Consider the following 24,320-nt stretch of genomic DNA (forward strand, 5'->3'; position numbering starts at 1 on the left):
TGGATATGGATATAAACGGAGTTAAATTTTCCATTTGGGACTGGACGCAAAAAGGAAGCCATCGCCGTTAGCCCACTAATTCCAAGTGCGCATTGACGGGACAAGTGAGAAAAAAGGCCCGTAAGGAGGGTGACGTCTCCAGATTGAGGCGGGTCTGCCACGAGGGAGATGCATCGGCAGTTAGTGATTCAATGGAGATACTAGACTGAATAGAGAGTGTTACTATCTATGGAGATGTCATTGATCTTTGAACCGACGGTGTTTCTTTTGATCCGAGGGTTGGGTTGGGTTGGGTTGGATTAAAGGTCTGACATCAGCGTCCCGTCACGTTTTATCTCACAGGGATGAGATGGCTAAATTCTGCTCGGGTCTTGATGTCAGCAGGTTGCATTAGCGCCATCAACGCTATCTCCGTAACGAATCAGAGCCCATCATCAAAGAATCGATCCAACTAGTCAACCTTCCAAACAGTTCAGAAGCAGTGAGAAAACATCAATTGTAAGCAATAAACGGCCCAAGGTCTACGTAGTCTTTATCTCTGCAGCTCAGTGATAAACTTCTCCTTCTTTTTTCCTCTCGGAGTTTACAATCCCTCGTCAGCCAGGTACATAAAGGACAATCGCCTAGGACGGAGAGGGTCCGGTCCAGTCTCGCACTCTTCACGTAAGAATCCCGATGGCAGAGCTTACTCAACCGCCGGCTCCGAAACGTCTCGGCCAACTGCCCCAGTTAACGGAGCTCAAAGACCCAGACGATGATTGGACGGGGATCACTGAGGCGAGGGATAGACGGAGACGGCAGAACCGTCTGAATCAGAGAGCTTATCGTCAGTCCCTATACTGTACTCTACTATACTGTGCATTGAAGCAAAACTGACTTTGGTAGGCAAACGGAAGGCCCGGAATGAGGAATATGCAAATGTCACCCCCGAAGAAGTTCACACGAATGGACTCCTCATATTCACCACTGCCAGAGAACGTGCTGTTGCATATGCATTCATGCAGCTGGTGCACATGCAACATAGTCTGAAGAACCATCGTCCGGCACTTCTACCTTCACTCATCCGCCTCAACGCCGTTAATGCCGTGTCCAGCAATGCAGTTCACATCGGTATCCCGCTGCAAGGATTATGCTGCGACGATGTGATATCGCCCTGGAACGCCCTAGGTCCCTCGTCCGCAGATGGTACCTTGGTGAAATCCGCATGTCCCGAATCGCTACGTCCTACAAGGTTACAAATCGAGATTGAGCATCATCCCTGGGTCGATTTACTACCATTCCCTCAATTGAGAGATAACATGCTCAAGGGATACACCAGCGGTGTATTTGATGAAGATGAGTTGTGTATCGACATACTGGGACTCATGAGTAGCCAAGGATTGGATGATGCTTACTTGATTGTCTGGGGAGAGGCACACGACGGGAGTAGTTGGGAGGTTAGTGTGGGATTTCTGAGGAAATGGGGATGGTTGCTGAAGGGTTGTCCTGAGTTGGTTGAGTCAACAAATCGATGGCGGCAACAAAGAGGAGAAGCAAAACTAAATATTCAGGTCTAATAAATCAACGAAGCGATACGAAAACTAATTGCGAGAAAATACAAACGAAGCTTTACGAGCGAATGTGAAGAAGGATAAAAACAGAACGAACGCGAGACAGAAAAAGCCAGCAACAACCATCAATGCCTGTGTCAATTTAACGAAAAAACAACAAATCTTCATACACGCTTATCACTTGGAATCGAGAAAAGGATCATGCGATGGCCTTCCACTGCAATAATCGAGGATTCCCCAATTCCCATGACAGGTCAAAAACCCATCAACAGCGCCAACAGCAACATCTATCACACCAGTTAGCAACAAACCACCAGACCCAGAAGGGAAAACATACTCAAATCGATACTCGTTCGATGAACCCGGTTCCCGAAATCATTCTTGCCCTTCTTCAAACCACTCCAACAGCCGCAGTTGAAGTTACTGCCAGTCAACTTACACGCCGTACACGACCCGTGAAAATTGCCACTACACAGCATCATCAGTACCACTCCTAACATAACATTCACAGTAACGATACTTACTTTGATCCACGATATAGCTCCCCCTCCGAGTTAAGCAAACACTTACTCAGCGCCAACCACGTACAGAGATACTTTCCATTCTTATCAGGACATTTCGCTACAAGCCACGGTGAAGACTTGTACCCGTTGAAGCTGTTCTTGCGGGGATGTGCATCGTCTACTTTGGCGAGGTAGAAGCGTACGTCTTTGCATTTGTCGTAGAAACCGCCTGATATGAAGCGTGGTGCGACGCGGGAGGGATGTTGCGTGAGGTTGGTTGTGTTGAGGGAGGAGGAAGGGGAGGTAGCGATTGCGTCGAGGGTGAGGGTTAGAAGGAGGAGGGGTGAAAACATTTTGACAGTAGTGTGTAATAGTTTTGATAATTTGGTTTGATCTTTGATCCATGGGTTGGGAACGGGATTGGTGGTTATAGGGCTCTATATCCTATATCTGTTTCGTGGCCTCGAGAATGGATATCCGAGACTTCCATGGTCATGCCAATGGGTATTTTCACAATAACGAGCACATTCGTATCAATTCTTTGACCAATATGTCAGACCGGGCCAAGGCCCTATTGCGGTGACCTCGAGTTGCTATTTCGAGGTGTCGAACAAAGAGGTGAAACACCAGCATCGCCCAGTAAGTGACCTTGGTTAAAGAGCATCACGACTCGACCACAAAGGTATTTTGAAAGTCACTAGAAAGGGAAAAAAAAATGGCGACCCTAATGCTGATCTCTTCTTTACATATCGTCCTTTCGAATTGAAGAGGGACTGGGTCATGGGACGTAGGTATGTTACAGGGACAGATGGCCCGACATCGAAACACCCTCAAAGAGCGAGTGTACTCTTTCAAGACGTCATCATCAGTGTTGATATTTCGTCAAGATAACCATGAAAGACATGTCCTGTCTGATACGGGCTGCGCCGGTCCACTCAGCGCGAAGGCCGTTGCAATCTACCGCCCACAGTTCCAACTCGACCAGCAAGATGAAACTCACAGTAATGCTGGATCCTGATCTCGCCATTCCTTAATCCTGACTCAAAAGCCTTCTAAAAGGATGCGCCTCCGTATTCAGCACAAACTCATCCAAACTGATCAAATCTGGCTCCGAGAAGATCAAGTAGAAATACTTCAACGTCTCCGAGAACCAAAAACTCTACACACTCATTAGCACACATCCCCTCTCCCTTACCCTCCCATTTCACAAATAACTTACCTCCATAGAATCAGTCTTCGACGTCTCAGTACTCGTAACGTCATCAACAGCCGCATTCGCAAGCTCAGTGCTTGTATACTTCACAATCGCCTGAAACATATCCCACGCCATATCCTGCCACTTTGCATCCGCTGTGAGACGATACATGATGAACACACTCTCGATAGCTTCCGGTCGGAGGATATATCGCGGATCGCGCGCGTGGCGGAAGCCTGGAGGGAGTTTCTGGTTGTTTTGCGGCTTCCAGAGCGTTTCGTTCCATTCGCAGGCCTCGAGGGTCGGACAGGCTACCAAGTCGAAGATTTCGGGCATTATACCGGTCGGAAAAGCGCTGTACGCCCAACCACATCCTCGTGCGAGTCTTTCTCCGATATTGACGTGTTCTTCGATATTGAAGAGTTTTCCGGCGAGTGCAAACATTCCTCCTGCGAAACAGGTAAGATGTTGGCTCTCTGTGCTCAACTCAATCTTCGCACCGACCCTGACATCACCCAAAAACAGCACATCTTCTTGTTTCGGCAGCATAGGCCTGTAGAGCAAATGCTTTATGATAACATCCGCCGCCGTGCGATACATGGTTTCGTAGTTCTCGTCCAAACCACCTAGCAAAGCATGCATCTTGGGTAAATACTCATAAAGAGAATCTGCCAGCGCACCAAGCGAAAACGTATTATCGTGCACAGCTTCGTTCTGAAAGTCAAGACACATGGGCCACATTCCTGGCAAAAGAGTGCTATTCTGAATCCTGAGTAAAAACCGCGTTACACGATCTGTCGCGTCGTAGAATTTGGGATCGTTGGTTAGTTGTGAGAGCTTGGTAAACTCCATGACCAACGAACTCGGTGAAGCTGATGGGTCGTGAATACCAGCGACTTGTTTTCCCTTTAACGCATCGTCGAAATTAAGCCAGAACCCCGGAAGACGATTCGGCGTGTCAAAGGCGATATATAACATTTCTCCGAGTTCCGTGGCTTTTTGCAATAATGCTGGTTCGCGGCTTAGTTCATATGAGCTTAGAAGACCGCCGAGATGTCGAATTGTCGTTTCGAAGAGATTCACTGCTTTCTCGTGTGTGTTTCCCCAATCTATCGCCGCAGCCGCACTCGCAGCTTTGTTGAATTCCGCTTTGAGATCCATTATCCAAAGGGTATCCAGCGCATCAACCATTGTAGCAGCCCACCCGCCAAACGGATCTTTCGCTTGTCCCGTCAGCGGCATCAACTCATCCCTCCCCCAAGCCTTCAACCTATACGCCTCCCACCCTCTCCTAAACTCCCTCCTCACAGCATCTCTCCTCTCCTCAACCTCAACCGTCTTTACAAATTTCCCCTTCTCAGCTTGAATTCTCGGCATGCGCTTTGCGTGACCAATAGGTAAAGGCTTGATATCCGCCGGCGGATGGACAAGCCCCACGGTCGACCAGTCAAACGAGCTCTTTACAAACACCACACCGCTCTGATGTGATAATTGACGCCATAGAAAGAGTGTTGTGAGAAAGGCGGCGATTAGCACGACGCGTGAAGGGAGGCGTCTTGAAGCACGGCGACGAAACATGGTGTGCTGAGACAAAGAAAACAAAAACAAAAAAGGTGTAAGCTGTGCTGAAATGGCTTCTTTGTTGCAGTTTACGGATTGAGTTAGTGATAAGCCAGCCTATCTTAATCCCTGCGAGGTGGTTTCTTACTTGATGGGGTTGGTGGTCCGGTAGCCTAAAACGAGACTATTTCCGTTTGTGGAAATCCTGGCTTTGATGCTATACATAGTATAAGTGTTTCTTTCGCCTTGCCCGAGTCCTAAGAAAAGATGGGAAAATAGGTCATTGGGAGTGAGAAGGTGGTGTTCTTTGAGTAGATTTGGCTTGTGTAAGTGGTTGGAAAGCCATGATAATGGTGTTGGTGTTGGTTAGGACTTGGGCACGAGCCTCTGAGTCTTCCTCGACGACAAATAACAATATGCGCTTTCGGCTCGCACCCGTCAAGGCCATTTACTGAATTATTATTCCGATTTCGTTTCTTTTGTAATACCATAATTCGCGATGTATCAATTTCTGTTGGCGCTTCTCTTCGTGCGAATGGCCTTCGCATCATCTTGCGATGCAGAGCCCTTAGTTCTCCCCCTCCAAGACGTCCAGGTCCTTCCAGATGTCTCCGACACTTTCATGAAAGGCATTCCAGCCGAAATTGGAACACCGCCTCAGAATATCGTTCTTTTACCTTGGACGTATGTCACCGATTCAATCAACACTATCTATGACTAACAGGGACAGCGACTTGAACAATACCTGGATATACACCGATCCATTCTGCAAGGACTCAGGTATTCCAAATGACGAATCATGCCAAGTTCGAAGAGGTGGAATATTTAACGAAGAAAAGTCCACGAGTTTCACAGGAGCGAGGGACATCGTCAAAGCAGGCGGTGTACCAAACGAGACATTCTTCAAAGGCGGCCAATACGGAGTTCGCAACCTCGTCAAAAGCGCCAGGGGCGCAATCGACAAGTTCACCCTCGAAGGTTCAGCTGAACTCGACAAATTTGCCTTTGGTATACCAACGAGTAAATGGGACGATACATACAGTACTCTGAGTCCCCTCGGCTTAGGCCGTAATTCAACATATCTCAACGCCTTACGTAAAGCTGGAAAGATTGGTTCACGAGTATGGTCCATATTCTGGGGACGCATGTGGATCAAAGAACCTCTTGATGGATCTTTAGTACTCGGTGGTTATGATGAGAAGAAAGTCATTGGTAAAAATTACACTGCGCCGCTTGTATATGGAGATTTCGATGGCTCGGATGGGTGCTGGACTGGTATGAAGGTGACTTTGACTGATGTCCAGATCAATTATCTCGGTGGAACGAATGTTAGTATCTTTCCGAAGGGGACGACGTTGCAGTGTTGTATCGATCCGGCGAATCATTTGCTGCTCGAGGCACCGACGCCGTATATACGGAATTTTGAGTCTATCAGTGGTTTGAAGACGAATTACTCATCGAGTGGACTGCACTGGAATGCCCTTCAGACAGGCCTCGACAAGCAGTATGCCCACCCTTCGTTTCCATTTCGACTTAATCACTGACAGTAGTAGGTTCTTGGCCGACCTGACCTTTCATCTCGACTCCGGTCTCAAGATCCGCGTCCCAAACAACCAATACATGATCCCCTCCGTGGACATCGCCTCCAACGGCTCACGAGTCAGCAATACATCCAAACGCGACATTCTCATAACAGATATCGACGACGGACCACCAATTCTTGGGAGGTATTTCCTCACAGCGGCGTATCTCATGGTCAATCACGATGCTGGGACTTTCACGCTCTGGCAGGCGAATGCCACTCGGGAAAGAAGCCTCGTGAGAGTATTCGATGAGGAGACGGGGAAGAAGTGTGAGAATACTACGGGCGTTATACAACCCTCTGCGTCTTACACGGGCGCTGCTTCTGAGAGTTCGAGACCAGATAGAGGGATTGGTTCGAATTCGGGTTCACTCTCTGGTGCGGTCATTGGTGGCGCTGTTGTTGGTGCTGTAGCTGGGGCGGCGTTGATAGGGCTGGGAATTACTTACTTCTTGATCAAACGGAAACGAAAAGCTGGTAAGTAAATTGCAGAGTTTCATGCTGTTGTGATGATACTAAATGAGCTTGCCAGATACATACTACTTTTACCCTGCGCATGAGGAGCTGCAAAGAGCGGATATATACGAGATGGACGGGAACCCAAGAGTCGACGACGAGTCCTACATGAAAGCTGGAATACGATAGAAGTTGGAGAAGAGTGTATGCCGTATCTGAGGTATTGGAAAGTAAGATAAAGGAGAATTGGTTGCAACGGGATCTATGTTTCCTAATTTGCTTCAAGTGCCATGCATTGGGAGCCACCAGCGGGTTTAATAATGTTTGTATGAAATAGTAGATCGTAATGAATATGAAAGTAAAGCTGGTGTATAAATATCATAACGAGAGACGGTACGCGCTTCGCTGCATTTGTGTAAAGTCAGCCTAGGATCCCTGTGATCTAGGCTCGAGGTTTTATGTTTCTTTACCTTCGAGGCCTAAATTTCGTGTTATTATATCCAATCTCCACGATTTGCACACGGCTACCTAAGATTCAAACTTCCAAACAGTAAAGAACACATATCCGGTGTCTAAACAGCTGACGCAGCCTCAGATAGCACGCTGAGCAAGCTTACTGCAGCGCTTCCAATTCCAACTACACCACCTCGACCACCCTTATCATAGGCCCTTACGCTGTGCTGAAGCCCACCCCAGTCATTCCTTTCCCTGTGAGGGTTACGTCTTAGGCGTATTCCAACCCCATTATATTGCCTTGCGTTTAACGTCTCTTGTTCACTCCCGGGCTGTTCTTGCTTTTTTCCGACACTCCGTGAAGGATATCTTTCCTCTCTGCCCGCAGTGACGTCGTTATCAAGAGCTTTGCTGGGCCTCTTGAAAAGAAATTCAGCAAGTGAACTACCCACATTGTCGCCATCAACTGAAGGGATGAAGGATACCTCGTCGTCATTGGCGACTGGGGATACAAGTCGAGCCTGTCCGGAAGTACTTCTGGCTCGGCGATACGGAGGGGGAGGACGAGAAGTTATCGTCACTTCGCTATCACGAACTAGCTTTGCCACTTTTTCTCTGGACAAAACACCAAGGATGGCGACGTAATCTGGTCTTGCTTCGTAGCGTACGCCTGCTCGTTGTAGGACCTCCACGCTGACAAGTTTGCGTGATATTTTCGTCCAATGCGCAGCATCAGGAATTGCTCTACCGTCTTGATCTGGAGCCACAAGTCGAGAGTTTGGGGCAAAGCCGGCTTGACCATTATCGCCTCTGTATGTGGACTGAGATGAGACATGACGAGATAAGTCCTCAGTCACGCGAGAGATTTCTGTGTACCAATCCTGTGATGCAATGGGCTGTTGCAGAGGTCCTGCTTCCCTTGGTGAAAGTAAAGGCTGGATCTGCTGCATTGCTGAACCCTCTCTGTCCAGAGCAATTATGTCCTCTGTCGTAATAAGCTCCCATTGTATTTTTACGTCATCAAGCTTATGTTTAATATCTGGTTTCCGTTGCTCATTGGGTACAATCTTTAAAGGTGGCTCGGATGGTATATGAGTACGAGGGAGTGTGCTTGTCATGGTATTGGCAACATGTCTGAGTTCGTTGATATACACCACGAGGACATCCTGTTCCATGTCAGCATTAATTCACGGCCTTGAATACTGTATATAACTGACTTTGCTTTTACTCAAGACCTGAGATGAAAACCCCTCTTTCTCAAGAAGTTCCTGGAAATGCCTCCATAAGTCATCGTCTTCTCCCGAGAAGGACCCAGCATCCCAGTTTGCGAAGAGCTGAGCAGCAATTTGGTCGACCTTGTCCTTGATATATTCGAGGTCAGACTCGCGTCCATAGTGTATCTGAGGCTTTTGTAACTGGACTGAGTCAAGCAACAGCTCAATGGCCATCCTTTTGCCGGCTAAGATAGGCTCTATGGGTTTCAGTTCACTGCTCACGGACGCATCTTCGCCTTCGAACCTTATTTCTTCGTCATTATACGTATCAATTAGAGAACTGACTCGCTTCATGGCGAAATCCCAATCCTCAATGAGTGAGTGAAGGTGGCTGTAATAATATTCTTCGAGATGCACAGGAATGTCTTCCTGGGCGACGTCATCTCGAAACCGCCTGAGGGCCAGTTCAAGTTTGTACAGCTTAGTAGCCACATTGGCGAAATCTGGGCCGTATGTACCAATACGGCGATACGAGGCTTGAACCAATTTCCGAATGGCGTCAATCTGACCGAGATCGCCACTTTCAGTCTTGGTAGACTCCAGAGAATCTATTGATAGTGATCCCCAGTATCTCTTTCTAGCAGCGACGGCCATTTTGTCACCGGTGAAGCGGTGCTGGAAGAAACTGAACACGGCAAACTCATCTCTCGTCATAACATATGAGTCGGGCTGATCCTGTACCTTGGTCCATATTTCTTCCAGTGCCGATTCAAGGATCTGTCTAATAGAAGGATAAGAAGCCCCGTCAGGGCTCTCACGTGCGATATCAAGGCTTTGGGCGACAATATCTTGTTGAGATACTGCGCGTCCAGCTGAGAACTTGCCAGAGGCCCCTGTAGAAGGTGGCGAATGCCAAAATTGGTCTCCCGTCATATCTTCCGAGTGGGTTGCCTGTGTAATCTCCTGCTGTTCAGGTGCCACAGTGATCGGCGATACTTCCAGGTTGGCAGGCACAGGGATCCTTGAGGTCTCCCTAAACAGTTGGATCTCATCACTATTGGGCAGGAATACTCGTGTGGCATTCATCTGCACCTTGATACTGTCGAGAGTCGAACGAATAGGCATCACTTGGGCCTCTCCAAAGGCATCAGTCGAAACAACATGGCCATATAATACGGAGGTCTTTGCATCGACTACCCAGGAGCCGGAGTCACCTGGACTCAACGCTGGGAGCCCATTAGTCAGTTTGTTATATTAGAGTACTCAGATTCACTTACAAGAGCCATGCTCCAGGGAAAGATCGTAGACCTCAACAAATGATGATCCGGGGGATATCAGCATAGAGGAAGTGTCAAGAGACATCTCTCCAATCGGCTTGGCACCTTGCTTCAGTACTAGGACTTGCCTAGACACTGATACACAGGGATTCCCAACTGGAAATAGGATGGGTTCAAGGTCGCTGTCTTCCTCAAAATCTGACGAGTCAGGCTGTCCATCTAGGACAACTCTATTAGGTAATGTCGCTTGTTGGCTCAAATCAATAATAGCCCAGTCATAGTTCTGTGCCATCGGAGCATTGAATGTATTGCAAAGGATGGTGCCGATTTGCACGGTGTTTTGAGATGCAGTGGTATCCAGTCCCTTGTCATTCAAGTGCTCGAGATGCTGCACTGAACTTTCAGTCGTGATTGTGGACTCGCAATCAGAGTCGCTTTCGCTCTCGGAAGCATTTGAAGAAGAGGACGAGAAGGGGACTTCTGTATCATTCGTTAAGAGCTGATTGGATAGAGGACTATGCAATTTCTTCAGAGAATGGGCAGCCGTCAAGCCAACTAGGCGCTTGTGAGAGGTTTCAACCACAATGATACCCCCGAAAGTCGCTACAACAGACGCATTGCCTCGCATCAATCTGATGGGAGTTCCACACCATGTTCTCATTGGGACCGAGTCCGCTAGAACCTCTATCGCATCGTCATTGGTTAGCCGCAAGAGTGCCTTCTCCAGCACAAAGACCCGAAAGTCAGGTAACAGCTCCTCTTCGACATGGCCCTGGGCGAAGAACTTCTTCACTCTCTTGACGACTTTCTTTTCGCATTGAATGACGATATGGAGCTGGATACTTTGAGAATGGAGTCCCAGGTACTTCAGCTTCATGGAAATGTCTCCGGGGTCTTTTTTCCTCTTGAGAATGTAGTCAAGCAGTGGTTGAGTGTACAGGACCTTGATGTCGAAGAACCGTGCTTTCAATCGTTGGGATATGGGTTCATCGAAAGATTTCAACTCCGTTCCGGGCAAGTCCAATCCGACAGGCTCGATTTGTTGGCTATGTGAAGATGGTGTAGCAATGCCGATGCCAGAATCAGACCCGTCATACTGGGGTGCCTTGGGATCTACCTGCTGTGCAGATTTCGATGTGATGCTCGGAGGTGGGCGAAAAGAAACAGAAGTTCGCCAGTTTGACAACTTGTGCCTCAAACCTTCCGGGCATTCAACATCATGGCTTCCTTGGGCAGAGACCTGGGTTGAACTTCCAGTTCCCTCCCCACCTCCAAGACGGGACGGCAGTTGACCCTGCCATCTTTCGACGGTCGTCATTTCGGCATAAGTTTTGTACGATTAAATCTCTTGACATCGATGGAAGATTCGACCGACTACATTCAATGTTCAAGCTGTTGAGGGTGACAGCATAGCATATGTAAGCCGTGACATGTGTGCTTGGGGCTCAGCTTCGAAGGCGGTGGCTAAGCATCAATACTGCATAAGTAGCTGCATGAGCATCACAGATCAGGCCAATCACTACGCAACAACCAATCCGAGGTCGATTTTCAAGCCTCGATCTACAATCAGGCTCTGCATGAGGCTGTCTTTAAAGTTGCAATAATATCGAGGCTTCGCCCTCTGACATTCTGACTCGAAGCCCATTCCAGGCCTTGAAACTCATCACAGTTTCTAATCGTTTACGTACAATGGCATCGAGGATCAGTAGTGACATCAATCAAGATGTGTATCTGGATATAGTGATGGCTTTGTGGTCATGGGATCTGTCTCAGCCCTGCAATGAACGACGACCTCATGCCTGTATCCATCAACGCTGTATCGGTGGTCGCATTCCTCAGCTTCAGCGATATTTTGCGTACTACAAAGCAATTGTCTCGACTTACATGGATGCAACTTCAGCGACAACCAGAAGAATAAAAACGCATGAGGACCTTTTCCATATCATTTCCATCTTGAAAACGAATCCAGACGCCACTCTGTTAGAGCTGTGCCGTTTGATTGATCAAAGCACAGGCTCCCAGACGGCTGATGGAACGAGAACAGTCGATGCAGTGGCACTTGGTGTAAAGACTCTTTTGATGGTCGACCCTTCAGCTCTGCATCATTCTTCTGACAGACTTGAGAAAGGGACATACCGAATTCACTGGAAAGAGGACGTGCCTTTCAGCAAATACATACAAGACTCGTTTCCACTTGGCAATCACAGCATTCTTAGTTACGATAATAGCGAGTCGTTCGCAGACGTCAAGAAGGAGCTCAAGGCGGTCAACCTGAAGAAGCGACTAGGAATCACTATCAAGGCGACATCAGATATTCGAAACCACCTGCACTTTGACAGAAAAAACAACTACCTCGAGGTTTATCACTACACTTCTTTTCTAAAAGAACAGTTGAGAGTGACTCGGGATGTTGGAGATTGCTCCAGTCCGTCTTCATCACTCAAGAGGTAAAGTCCAAGCAAAAAGGACTGGCTCGGGTTACTAACGTTGCGCAGAGGAGTATTACCACGCCAACTAGTCCTCGAAGTATTGGACTCCTTACAAGGAACTCTGTTCCCGCTCTCAGATCCAAGATCTAAGAAGCTTCTCCGCTCACTCATATCAAAATGCTCTTTCGATCCAGACATCCTCAACTTCGAAGTCAGTTCTGTCAGACGTGTAGGAGAAGAGAGCGTTCCATATGTCTATCTAGCCGATCGACTGGCAGACTTGTACAACGAGCTCCAAACTCCTCGACCTCGCGGTTGGCTCCAGCAGTCGATGCAGAGAAAGAGTGGTGCCAGACATGTAATGATGGCTACACTCGTCGGAGTTATCTTTGCTGTGCTTTTGGGAATAGCGTCGCTTGCTGTGAGTTCATATCAAGCCTGGATAGCATATCAGGCGTGGAAGCACCCTGTTCAACCATCCTAGAGCTGCAGGCCTTCGGTAAGAAGTGTCACAGCCATCACACCTCCCTCTACCCAATGTCTTTCGTCATGAGTTGAGTTTGTGCTTCGGCTATCACATAGGACCATAGCTCGTGGAGAACAAGGGATCCCGTCAAGTTCTTTCATTCTGCTCAGGGACCTCCGCTTCCTGCGACCACTACCCTCAAAATCGGAGATATTGGTCGCCAGATTTAGAGACTTGCCAGAAACCATCTAGCCAATCAAAGCCAAGGATATGAGCACAAACAGCGTGAATATCTTTGATCAGCTGCATTGAGCTGCATCGATGGCCAAATGAATAAAAAACAGTATTGGAGGAGCTAATCCGTAAATGAAATATAATCAACGTTTATTTTCAATATCAAGTCTACTCTAAAGTGCCGTAAAGATCATCGATGGGTATGATGCAATTAGACCAAGTGACGAGCTGGAGGGTCGTTCATGTGACCTTCCGACGACTCGGTCAGTCATTTGCCCATACCATCGCTCCGCCCAAGGCCGATTCCACTCCGTACCGTTTTGCAAAGACGGCGCCGGCGGTGGGGCTCCGGTACCGGTTTCATGGCCACAATTTCCATCGCTATGGTAATGCTCAACGGCTCGTCCTGTAAGTAAGGTTACACCTTTGACGCAGAAATGCTTACCGGTGTTCCACATGCTTACGCGGGGAAATAAGCCGCCAAATTACAGTATTGCCCTATTTCACTACCGCCGAAAGTATCTTCATCTTTCTACTTCTATCCATGACTTGGGGTTGACTTCGCAACTTTGCAGCATATGAATATGGGCTCACTCTTCTGGATAATCATCTCGACATCTACCTCCTGGCTTTTGCTTCGCCACTTAGTCTGTTAGCTAATGGTTTCAGAGCAGGTGAATCTCAAAGGTAGGCAGATTAACCTTGCCCCCTTGATACGACTTGTTCTGCTCCCATTTTGACGAGATCGACGAGACTGCCTCTATAGGGACAGAATGCCCGAACGAATCTGGAAAAAATATGAAACTGCCACAAATCTAGACACCCGCAGGCTTCTTTCTCGCCTATGATCCTTGCACGTAGGTGTGCCTTGAAGTGCCGTATCGTGCCTACCTACCACTTAGCACGAATATAAGCAAATAAAAGATTGCCATGTAGTTTTGGATGTGATTGTGGCTGTGGCTATGCATAACGATCAGCCTTGGGCGTTGTCTTAGGCTTCCTCAAGACACAGACAACATTTTCTTGTTTCCTAAACTTTCTACATAGATCGGACAGTTAGATTACTTCTCTGCTCTCTCTTTATTTCTTCAAAACTACACTTCTTCGTGCAAGAAACAATGACGACAAGTTCAGGCTATAGGCAATTGGAGCCATGGCTATCACAAATTCGCTTACTCCACCTACTACCTCTGCGAACCAAAGATCACCAATCATCAGCACCATGGTATCAATGTGTCAGCCTCGAATGCACCTTCGAGACAGTACATCTAGCCAGTGCTCCACCCTATGAAGCCCTATCATACACATAGGGCGAGGAAGCTGCCTCAGTTCGCATTCTTTTGAACGGAAAGGAATTTCTGGTACGGCCTAATCTAGCCTACGCCTTGGCTGCCCTGCGTATCTCGGAGCCTCGCGTGCTCTAGGTTGACGCACTATGTATAAACCAACAAGACACCACAGAGCGGAATCATCAAGTTGGGATGATGGGCGGCATCTTCCGTCGAGCAGAGCGAGTGTTGGTCTGGCTTGGACGACCTAGCTCTGGCTGGGACTCATCAGTTGCAGGCGCCCTCGAAATGGCAAAGAGACTTGGTGAAAATCCTCCGACTTCGAAACTTCCACCGCCGCCGCCTCAACCCAACCCCCATTACGAATCCCAATTTGCCAAATGGATCAAACTCTTCCCACAAGACATCGAAGAACGGAAGGACAAGGAGAAACATGCGAAAGGTCCATCCGAGTCTCGCATATCACATTGGCAAACATGCCTAGATCAAGAATGTCAATACTGGCACGAAAAGAGGGAGGAACATGGGAAAACTTCAAGCGAGTCGAGTACATCACCATGGCAAGAACGCCTAGATCAGCAACGTGGACGATGGTCTCAAATGAGGGATGAGCATGCACGATACAAACTGAGAGGGAAAAGACTCCCCGCTATGCTCGAAGACACACAAAAAGACCTACCATTCTTGGCGCAAATGCAACAGAAACTACGTGAGCTTGGAGCTGAAGAGCTCAAACAACAAGAGTTGCTCGAAGACCTAAGGCTCTCGGAATCTCGGCAACTCGCCATGCTACATGCACCTCAGCAGCGACTGTTACAAGACTTTAAAGATAGTCAAATGCGAGCCTACCAAGAATTGAGCAATGTAGACCTTCGAAAGCCGCCAGAAGCTTGGGAAGTCCAGCAAGGGGTAGCTCCTGAACTTGGAAAACAAGCTCGTTCCATGGCCCATATTTCTGGCGAAGATGATCAAGAGCAAGGAAAGACAAACAGGCTATTCCATGAAATACTAGCCAATCTGGGAGATTTCCAGCAGTCAATTTATGACCTTCGTAAACAGCTCCAGGGAGAACCGGCATCACCACTGCTCAGAGAGAGGATTTGTAGACTTAAGAAGATGCAACAACTGGATATGGATCAGCGCCGCAACTTTGCCAAGTTACGGGACCGGTTACAAACATGGCAACAACCAACAGACAAACAATACGGAGCAGGCCTACGACTACTACAATCACAAGTCGGGGAATTTGGCCGACGAGTCGAAGATTGGGAAAATCTTCAAAAGGTTCAGATCGAACATTTAGGGGACCTGCCCAAGTTCATCTCTGAGCAATATGAATCATTACAGAGCTTCATAGAACGACAATGTCAAGATCTCGAGAAGATGAAATTGAGCCGGGGGGGACATTGGACAGGTGCACCGTTGGTGGACACGTTTTTAAGCGAAGAGGAAATTCGCATCTCAGATGGAGTTAAGAGTAGCAAACAGAAACTTCTCAAACAACACCTCGTCTTGCGAAGTACGGAGCTAAGGAAATGGGGAATCAAGTTTGTTCTTGAGCAATGTGGCACATGGCGCTCAAGCATATACGAGATGAAAAGGCAGCACCACATCAAGCGCGGGTTCCGAGAAGAATCCATCAACGCTCAGCTTGAATGGATCCAACTATGGCGGGATATGGTAGCTTGGCAAGCCAAGGAGTGGCATGATCTTGTTTTTACTCAGACCGACACATCTCTCGGGTTTCCAGATATCAATCTGCTCAGCCTAGAAGGAATTTGCCGCTTACCATACTGGAGACGCCTTTGGATAGTTCAAGAGGTACTCTTGGCGAAAGAGTTGGTTTTGTGTTTCGGAGACAACGCCAAGACTACCAGATCTTGGGATCTATTCACTAGAACCCGAGACTCCTTGGAGCGGATGCCCAGCTTCTGGCAATTTAGTCCAGCTATCAACGCATCTATAAAGGAGATCAGGCATGCTTTTCCGCTTCGGTTGGACAAACTACGAAAGGAAAACGGACGATACTGGTCATTACACAATCTTGTGGATATTACTAGGAACTCCTTGTGTCACGATCCTAAAGACAAGGTATACGGTCTTCTTGGGATTACCAGCGGTTTTCAGTTTGGAGATTTCGACGTCAGATACCAGGATGCGGTGGAGCATGTTTACCGGAACGCGATTCTATGGTATCATTCGAAGTATGGCGAGGACGTAAACTCTCCCAACCTTGTGAGGTTTAGCCAGCTTTTGCAACTATCGCTCAAAAGCCACAAAGATACGCAAAGCTCGAATGTCGATTCCTCTCCGCTGTCTCTTAATAGGAATCTATTATCGGGATTCACGGAAAGGTTCTGCATGAAGAGAATGCTCGGTAGCCCTATTCTGCCCATTGAGAAATTGATAGGGGACAAAAGCTTAATGCAATCACGACGTCGGGACTGGATCAGTACTCTAGTTGAGCATTTCGACGATTCAGGTTTTCGGGGGCCAAAGACAGCTATAGAGGAGGAACTATTGTATCTTGACTCGGTCAGTACGACTTTGTCCATGCCGACTTCTTCAGCATACGCAGTTGTAGAGGAATGCATGTCCGACGAAAACAGCCCGGCGATATGTCCCTCCCGTGATAGACCAGGGCAAGGGCAAGAACCGCTTTTCTTCGTTACTGTCGACGGCGAATTCGGTATCTCGTCAACTTGCATTAGAGAAGGTGACCTCTTATGCAGATTCCCGGGCTCAAATCTAGGTGTAATTCTTCGCCGAGGAGTAGGTCAGTACAACTTGGCCAGCAAAGCGATCATGTCGTCCATCACGAAAACGAGCATGTCCAATATTGATGACGAAACTTTACTTGACCGCCCAACAGATCGCTCGATTGAACCGACTCGGAGACAATCAATGACCAAAGGAGAGAGTTCTCGGACTGTGCATTTGATGCTTGACATCACATCAATCCTGTCCCTTACAACTCCTCTGGATAACATCAGCAAACACGAGAAACGAGAGCCTCTGTGTATTCAAGAAACTTCATTTGAGTGGGATGAGTTCATCACTTCGGGACTTGAGGTAGCTCCCAGCCCTCTATGCCAAAAGCAAGAGGTCCAGACACCAGATGATCCGCCAGAGCCTGAGCAGGAACCAAACCCCACGATCGCTACAAAGTTTAAGGTGAATACAAGGGCCTTCTCCTCTGAACAGACTTGGGTGACCGACGATATGTCGAAACTCATGTCGGTCGCACCCATGGTCAGCCTGGATATTAACGAGACATACCCGGCATTGCACCATCCCGACCCTAGAGTCTCGACAACTCTCTACTCTAGCACGCCAGCCAATGGAACCACGATGGTAAGCCCATACAAAGAGTCTCATAGACCTAAACTCAAGCATGAACCGTCGTGGGTGGTGGAATCACTATACAGATTAGGGTCAGCAGTGTTGAAGGCATTATAGATTTCAGGGTCAGGCGCAAGTTTAGAGTACCCCTAGTTAGTGGTGATATTTGGCAATATATATGTTAAATTCGCAACTACCCGAAATTTAGAGTAAGAGATCGGGCCTGCTGTGTATAAAAACGACTACAGGTCATATGTGTCTGGACCGTCTGGATTCGCACCAGATAACAATTGTGTCAAACCTGTTATCCAGCGAGGGTCCCGGCCATAATCCGCTAGAGATTAATGTTGAAGATGCCGGTATTGATTTCGCATTTTGAAGACATGATAGCATTGCAGCCCAGTTGCTTCGTTTCGGCCGCCGGACTGTTCCCAAAATTCGGGCCTTGTCGGCCGAATCTTGTTTGATGACCCTCGCGACAACTTTCAGTGCTGAGATCTACCCCACTTCACGCGACCGACCCTACCATTTCCAAGCCTACTTGAGGAGGCAGGATTTGCCCCGACGAAGTCGGTGACAAGGATGGCAGAGGAGACAGGCGAGTTCATTACAAGGACGAGAATGTCAGACTTAGTGCCTCATAGTATCCACAAACCTTGTGTATCCTTCCTCAAACCCCCGGAAACGACGCCGAATGGCTCCTCTACATTTTCCGTAAAAGCGACGATTGCTTCCTGTAATGCCAGCTCATAGCCAGTCGGACATGCTGTGATAATTTTGTGTCGAATTGAACCCCTGCTTAATTTGCCTTATAGGGGGAGGCTTTCCCCGGTCTTGGCATTATGACCTGCACCTAAAGATATGAGTCAGTCCAACTTGAAGAGCTATACCTCTTATGCTTCTTATCGCCCTCTCGTATTGCGACTTCCTGTGAAGTCATGTTACTGGCCGAGCCAATCTCAAAGCTTCGGCCATGGTTATAGGAAGCCAATTGGTACTTGAACGCCTTGTCTTCCTTGGAGCTTTGGAAACTGTGCTGCAGGCGTATCCCACATATGAAAGAACCTGAGTTCCGTTCTTCATGCTACAAGATTTAGAATCCCTTTTTGACCGACATTGGTGGTAATTTAACATAAAATACCCTGAACTGTACGATATAGCGACAACAGCCTTAAGTTATCTTTCGTCATAATTGCTGGGAGTCCCGGAAGCAACCCTAGTATATCTATAAAGGCGGTTAGATGAAGCAAGGAGCCCACGGATATCAGTACCTAGAGAACAAGCAACACTTCGATCTGCGCAAATAACTTGGGATTTGTAGAGAGTTCGACGTTGCATATCTTTACCCTGACTTTCCAGCCTCTACCATGTGTCGCGTTGCCGAAGGTGTAGTTCTTGTACTGCACCTGTATTTGCCCATACTAGCAAGCAATAGATTTAGTGGTTGTCAAAGAGAAGGCTTTTAGGCTTTGCATTATCTTCGTCTTATTAGGAGTCCAGTCAACACTGACCCGTTCTACATGGCCAAGACCCAGAACCCGGAACGGATCGCCTGCCCATACCTTAGCACTAGGTATATGTTGCCTCTTGATGTAAAAACTTTATGGTCGTCCTCAGACGACGAGTACTCTGCGAAATAGATCGAGGCAACTTGACTTCTCTTACATGTCATCAAGTCAGACAATTGTTAACTTCAGGCAGGAAGTGTGGGCACATCGAGCCAATGAGGAACAGAGATCGATCTGCCAAGTTTCTGAGAGCCGCAGAAGCGCTTGCAGATCGAATAACCATCTTTGAGGTGTTTCTGCTGTGGCTCGGACATGGAATACACTCAGCAAGGCATATATGTTCTGTTAGCGTATCCGTTAACATATGTAATTGTAGATATCAAGTTATGCTGGACTTTGATATTGTAATTCCTCCTTTAGCAACAAATCTCGTCCATGAAGCTCGTATCATATGGACAGCGTCATCAGAACAGCTAAATTGCGGCACTAGCTTTTCCCGGAAGAGAATCATTATTCTTTCTCAAATCTGAGTTTTTGATAACTTGTCTTTCTGTATATTATAGCCAAATGAGTGATGGCTACTGCTAAATACAAAAGTACCACTAAATGTGAAATAGGAGACCATATTAAACAATCTGTTAAAAGAGACTCTGTGCAGGAGAGAGAAGAAAACAAAGAAAGAGAGAAGGAGAGAATAAAAGAAGGAAAAATGAAAAGAAAGAAAAAGAAGAATAGAAAGAAAGAGACAGAGAAGGTAAGAAGGAAAAGGCCCTGACGACTATGCTGGTGTGTATAGGATTGTTCTTAGCTACATAGCAGCTGTGAACTACTTTAATTGCCCTTTTCGGTACCAATACCGCCAGGAAAAGTTTTGGATAAAAAAACAGCTGAGTCTCGTCTCTTTCTCTGTGTAGGGCTAGATCCACTGTTCTGTCTTGCGTTCTTTCTCGCATTTCTACGTGACATTTCGATCTCTGCTTCTCTGCCTTGTGAACGTGTAATGACATGCCCTCTGTGGACAAGTTCTGGAACTTGGTCACCAATGTCATCCTCCTGTTGAGAAGATGTAACATAAAATGCTGGCCAAACAACTTGCATGATGTCGTCAATTTCTATCGGCTGAGACTCAGCACTCGGCTGTTGTATTTGTTGACCCTGGTTTTCTACCCGCGTCGCCAAAGGTTCCCGAGCGACGCCGGATGGTCCAGCCTTGCTGTTGCGTTGGGGTACCGACGATGGTAATGGCACCCAGTCCTCAGGCATATGCACAGAGAAGACTGGGCGGACTGGCTCCAGTAGTTGCTGAATAACTAACCACGCATTGCATGCCTCCAATGAGACCTGGTATAGGCGTGCTTTCAAAGTTTCTTTCTGCGAAGAAGGGACCAAGTCGGCGATGGCGTCAAAAACTTGATCAGCGGCCATCTTGGCACGAGCTTCTCTATTTCGAGCTTGCCTTGCTGGCTGGATCTTCAACAAGACCGCACGCGTGAAAACTTCATGCAGTGGATCCTCTGTCTCCAAATCCCGTAGAACATCTTCGAAATCGCTGTTTTGAGTGAGATTTGTTGATCTGAAGACATGATCGGCGAGAGCCATGCTGTAGATCCTGAGACCGGCGGCGACCCTCATTTGCTTAGCGGCTGGAGAATTAGAAGCAGGTAGAGGGATGGTGCGCTGGATGGAAGCGTGATTTCGAAGCCTTCCCCATACTGCTATGTCGGTCAGGCATGCTTCGTCTAGAGCGATGCCAATGGACGATTCCACGAAGCTGAGCGCGTTTCTCAATATACTATCCAAAGCATCTCCACTACTCAAGCATATTAGAAATTGGTCATAGTAGCACTCTGGCTCTAACATACACTTCACCTCTTCTGGCTTCAAAGTTGTCAAGCTTGACCACGAAAGAATGAAACGTTGTTAATCTTCCGCGCACTTCGTCTAAGCTCGTAGTTAGACCATCTACTCGCTTTTGCATAGACTCCTTTGCACTTTGGAACGTTGCCGACTCTTTCTCTGCTTTCGTTAAATTTTCTTGCTGCGAAGCGTTAGTAGCTTCGAGAGCATTGATCGTGGACTCTTTTTTCTTGATCTCATTCATCAACTGTTTGGCAGATGATGACTGTATCTCGAGCTTCTCTTGCAGCGCCGTCAATTCAGCTTGGCGTTTCTTGATGCTTTCGTCGGCTGCTTGTTTTGCTTTGAGTATTGCCTCGTTCTGTGCCTTTTGGGAGCCTAGTTGCTTCTCAAAATCGACTTTCTGTCTCTCAAACTCAGTTTGATGTCGAGATAGCGCTTCGATGTTCGTATCGTATGCGGTTTGGAGCCTTGCTTTGTCTCGCTTGAGTTCTTCGTTCTCTCCGACGACTCCCTTCAAGGTATCGAAACCGCCCTCGGAACAGTACTGGTGAAGCAAGGTCACCAATTGGTTGATGGCATCTGACGTGTCCTGGTGAGGCGACAGGTCCTTGACTCCCTGCACTCGCTTTTCGTTATGCGACGGCATTATGGTTAAGGATAAAGTTTGTAGGTTGCCGGAACATTCAATTAGTCTTGAGTATGTAGGAACCGGAGGAGGATAGAATTGGGCATTAGAAGCGTGGAAAACGACGGCAGCCTGGTCTGTTGAGAACTTGATCTTTGGCTAATCTGGATAGCCAAATCTGGTCATTTGGTGGGCCTCCCGTCACATCATAGATGCGTGCATATGTGAAGAACTGTTGGTTGTGTTGGTCACAGCCTGTTCGACAACAGAGCCCGCCGAAGCCATTCAATGCATTTCAAATGGCTGCCGAAACCGCTAAGGATACAAGCAGAACCGGCTTGATATGTATTTCCTTTTCATCATGAGGTAGGCAATAGGCTGAAAGATCGAGTCATTGATATACGTGATATTTCAAGAAAATTTGGGACATTCGATGGCAGGTCTGTGAAAACAGTACACCATCTTCCTCGTGAGGCACACTCACACGTCTGCCAGGTGTCATACTCCCCATATTTGAACGAAGAGGAGCAAACGTCTGGGCATAATTGGAGGATGCCGTGGGGGTAACGCATACGAGTCCTATGTTGAATAAAGAAGGATTTCGGTCTTCATCAGAATGCTGCGCCGGTTTTAGAAAGGAGCTCCTCGACTGGCAGGTAACCAAGCTTATCTCAAAAGCATCGTTAGCGGTCACTATCTTATATGACATAGTTACTTAGGTAGGTTTGATGGAAGAAAATGGATCTGCACTACGAACCTCTATCACTGTACTCCGAAAACCTGCTAAACCCATTCTTAGTCAGCTCTGCTAGGGTAGTCCTTTCAATCCCCCGTGACCGAATGTATTTACATTTCTTCCCATTTAGCTTTTGATCACGTCGCTCTTGTCTAGATCCAATCCTCGGGAGTGATATTATGCCTTTCTATATTTTTGTTATCCACAGACCTCCGCGAGCCCCGGTGTTTTATTCCGAGGGTTGTTTCACATGGCAAAAATTTACCCAGGACTTCATGCTGGAAAGTAAGAATCGAGATATAGTAGTTTGTTCACCACAGGATGGGGCCCGACGAGTTTAAAGGCTCCTATAATCGAGCTTATCAACGATAAAAGCAGACTAAGAATGTTTCATCATCCCTATGTTTCTGTGTTACGTACTTATAAGCATTTACTTCTAGCTCCTAACCATTGTCTGTAACATGTCGCTAGAAAGCCTACCGATTAGCTGCACGGACCTATTTTCAGTGGTCATACGGAACGCCACTTCACGCCCAGTCGACAATGCTGGATTCTCAAAATCGGTTCGAAGCATGGCGCGCTTGCTTCTGTCTACGTCCGATAGACCATACATATACTCGACAGACATGAGAAGCTGATGTCTCTTGCGGTAAGCTTGATGATATACCAGCAGAGTCAATATTTTTTTTTTACAAAACCCAGATCCTATTCCAGGCCCATCTGCTTTGCTGAGGGTCTTTGCTGTCAGTCTGGCCGACTGTGATAGGTACCACGCTTTCATTTCGACATAACTAGGTGCGGCATGGGCCGGTCCGAACCTAAGATGTTCTACAGATCTCCCTGCTCCGCCCTGAAGCAATGGTTAGTAATCTGGACTGAGAAAAGTCCAGCCCTACTCGCTAACTAGCAAGCCCAATCACAGTGGGAACGGCTGTAATACGGGAAACTCGGCAAAGGACCAATTCCTAACCAGCAAGTCCAATCACAGAGGGAACGTCCGCGATATGGAGAATTCGGCAAAGGACCAATTATAACGATGCGACCGCGACATGAAAGGCATATAAGAGAAGGGACATCTCTCTGTACTGCAACAGAACTTTCCCTATCATCTTTATGAACTAGAGTGCAAGCAAAACGACCACCTGGAGACAAAAGTAAGAGCGTTAGTGTTTGCGTTACAAGCGTAGCGTTAGTACGTGAAGTCGTGTAGATTAGTCGGGTTTCGTGATCACAAAAACGCGACGAGGCGCTTGAAAGCGGTCCCTGGTACACACAAGGTAACTTTGAAACATCGATGGTGGGTAGAGATGTCTGTGCTAACATGATGCTGAGAACGCATTGAATTAGTATCAAGTCGATAGTCTATAGGTTTTATGCCAATATTCAGTCTTAGCACTTAGTCAAACATGATCATGACTACACCAATCGTTGAAACAACACCCACATTGGGGGTTCTCGGAGCGGAACATGCTGAAATGAGGGAGGTTAGCTTAAACATCAACGTGGAAAACGAGATGGATACCAACTCGGATGTTGAGATGGAATACAACGCTGGAGTACCTGTCCAGGATGATCCTCGCGAGCTTGCTGCTGCTACCGGTGGGCAGAGCCTCCGTGTTGCTATGCTTGAGATGCCTGGAGGCGAAAGTACTGTTCTTCAAGTCAAAGCTCGCTGCACTTCACGATCTAGGCTTGAGATAGAAGCCTATATAATAATTGAAGGGCACAGTAAAAGAACGATAGACCAAGCTAGTCTATTACTAGCGAGAGAGACCGATGCTGAAAGCTTCTTTACCGCTACCCAAGGTAACTCTCCTGATGTAACAATTCCGATCCCCGGCTATCAAGACCGTGTCCTTCGGGCTGAAGCTCGCTGGGATTCCCGATACGGAGTCGAGATGATGTGCGGAACCTCGAATGATGCAGCCTGTCTCAAATTTTAAGATAAAGGTGTGCATGATTCGTATAATGAGGGTGCTTTGAATGTTGATGGTAACGAGCATACATACGTTCCTAGTTCTGGAACGACAAAGAGTAAGCG

At 47.4% G+C, this 24,320-nt stretch overlaps 9 protein-coding genes across 9 annotated transcripts; 5 read left to right on the forward strand and 4 right to left on the reverse strand.

Moving 5' to 3' along the window:
• Positions 1-675: 675 nt before the first annotated feature.
• FOBCDRAFT_284807 (uncharacterized protein) lies at positions 676-1,757 on the forward strand (the record flags this gene model as incomplete). The annotated part of the gene is made up of 2 exons (XM_031194790.3): positions 676-826; positions 886-1,757. The coding sequence occupies 2 exons, from the start codon at positions 676-678 to the stop codon at positions 1,554-1,556; spliced, it is 822 nt and encodes a 273-aa protein (XP_031029528.1). The 3' UTR covers positions 1,557-1,757.
• On the reverse strand, positions 1,728-2,406 carry FOBCDRAFT_268134 (Cyanovirin-N; the record flags this gene model as incomplete). Its single annotated transcript, XM_054703001.1, has 3 exons — positions 1,728-1,837; positions 1,888-2,018; positions 2,075-2,406. The coding sequence occupies 3 exons, from the start codon at positions 2,404-2,406 to the stop codon at positions 1,728-1,730; spliced, it is 573 nt and encodes a 190-aa protein (XP_054558976.1).
• A 365-nt stretch (positions 2,407-2,771) lies between these two features.
• On the reverse strand, positions 2,772-4,892 carry FOBCDRAFT_314822 (glycoside hydrolase). Its single transcript, XM_031194792.3, has 2 exons — positions 3,273-4,892; positions 2,772-3,212 (listed from the first exon to the last, which is right to left on the reverse strand). The coding sequence occupies exons 1-2, from the start codon at positions 4,824-4,826 to the stop codon at positions 3,084-3,086; spliced, it is 1,683 nt and encodes a 560-aa protein (XP_031029530.2). The 5' UTR covers positions 4,827-4,892; the 3' UTR covers positions 2,772-3,083.
• A 415-nt stretch (positions 4,893-5,307) lies between these two features.
• Positions 5,308-7,035, forward strand: FOBCDRAFT_123358 (aspartic peptidase domain-containing protein; the record flags this gene model as incomplete). The annotated part of the gene is made up of 4 exons (XM_031194793.2): positions 5,308-5,492; positions 5,539-6,312; positions 6,362-6,867; positions 6,923-7,035. The coding sequence occupies 4 exons, from the start codon at positions 5,308-5,310 to the stop codon at positions 7,033-7,035; spliced, it is 1,578 nt and encodes a 525-aa protein (XP_031029531.2).
• Positions 7,036-7,224: 189 nt separating this feature from the next.
• FOBCDRAFT_256324 (uncharacterized protein) lies at positions 7,225-11,108 on the reverse strand (the record flags this gene model as incomplete). The annotated part of the gene is made up of 5 exons (XM_031194794.3): positions 7,225-7,251; positions 7,317-7,325; positions 7,464-8,465; positions 8,517-9,739; positions 9,791-11,108. The coding sequence occupies 5 exons, from the start codon at positions 11,106-11,108 to the stop codon at positions 7,225-7,227; spliced, it is 3,579 nt and encodes a 1,192-aa protein (XP_031029532.3).
• Positions 11,109-11,479: 371 nt separating this feature from the next.
• On the forward strand, positions 11,480-12,703 carry FOBCDRAFT_175129 (uncharacterized protein; the record flags this gene model as incomplete). Its single annotated transcript, XM_054703002.1, has 2 exons — positions 11,480-12,237; positions 12,286-12,703. The coding sequence occupies 2 exons, from the start codon at positions 11,480-11,482 to the stop codon at positions 12,701-12,703; spliced, it is 1,176 nt and encodes a 391-aa protein (XP_054558977.1).
• Positions 12,704-14,403: 1,700 nt separating this feature from the next.
• On the forward strand, positions 14,404-17,667 carry FOBCDRAFT_268139 (uncharacterized protein; the record flags this gene model as incomplete). Its single annotated transcript, XM_054703003.1, has 1 exon — positions 14,404-17,667. One exon carries the CDS (start codon positions 14,404-14,406, stop codon positions 17,665-17,667), a length of 3,264 nt encoding a protein of 1,087 aa, XP_054558978.1.
• A 2,222-nt stretch (positions 17,668-19,889) lies between these two features.
• FOBCDRAFT_124244 (uncharacterized protein) lies at positions 19,890-21,564 on the reverse strand (the record flags this gene model as incomplete). Its single annotated transcript, XM_059607778.1, has 2 exons — positions 19,890-20,850; positions 20,921-21,564. The coding sequence occupies 2 exons, from the start codon at positions 21,562-21,564 to the stop codon at positions 19,890-19,892; spliced, it is 1,605 nt and encodes a 534-aa protein (XP_059463955.1).
• Positions 21,565-23,685: 2,121 nt separating this feature from the next.
• Positions 23,686-24,222, forward strand: FOBCDRAFT_195820 (uncharacterized protein; the record flags this gene model as incomplete). The annotated part of the gene is made up of 1 exon (XM_031194799.3): positions 23,686-24,222. The coding sequence occupies one exon, from the start codon at positions 23,686-23,688 to the stop codon at positions 24,220-24,222; it is 537 nt and encodes a 178-aa protein (XP_031029537.3).
• Between the last annotated feature and the right edge of the window lie 98 nt (positions 24,223-24,320).

The sequence above is a fragment of the Fusarium oxysporum genome, chromosome I (genome assembly GCF_013085055.1).
Source record: "Fusarium oxysporum Fo47 chromosome I, complete sequence".
NCBI lineage: Eukaryota > Fungi > Ascomycota > Sordariomycetes > Hypocreales > Nectriaceae > Fusarium > Fusarium oxysporum.

Bases quoted from the DNA above. Each gene is read 5' to 3' on its own strand.
- FOBCDRAFT_314822 (XM_031194792.3), bottom strand. From the start codon at position 4,826: ATGTTTCGTCGCCGTGCTTCAAGACGCCTCCCTTCACGCGTCGTGCTA. The intron at 3,213-3,272 runs GTAAGTTATTTG...ATGAGTGTGTAG, and splicing joins CGAAGACTGATTCTATGGAG to AGTTTTTGGTTCTCGGAGAC.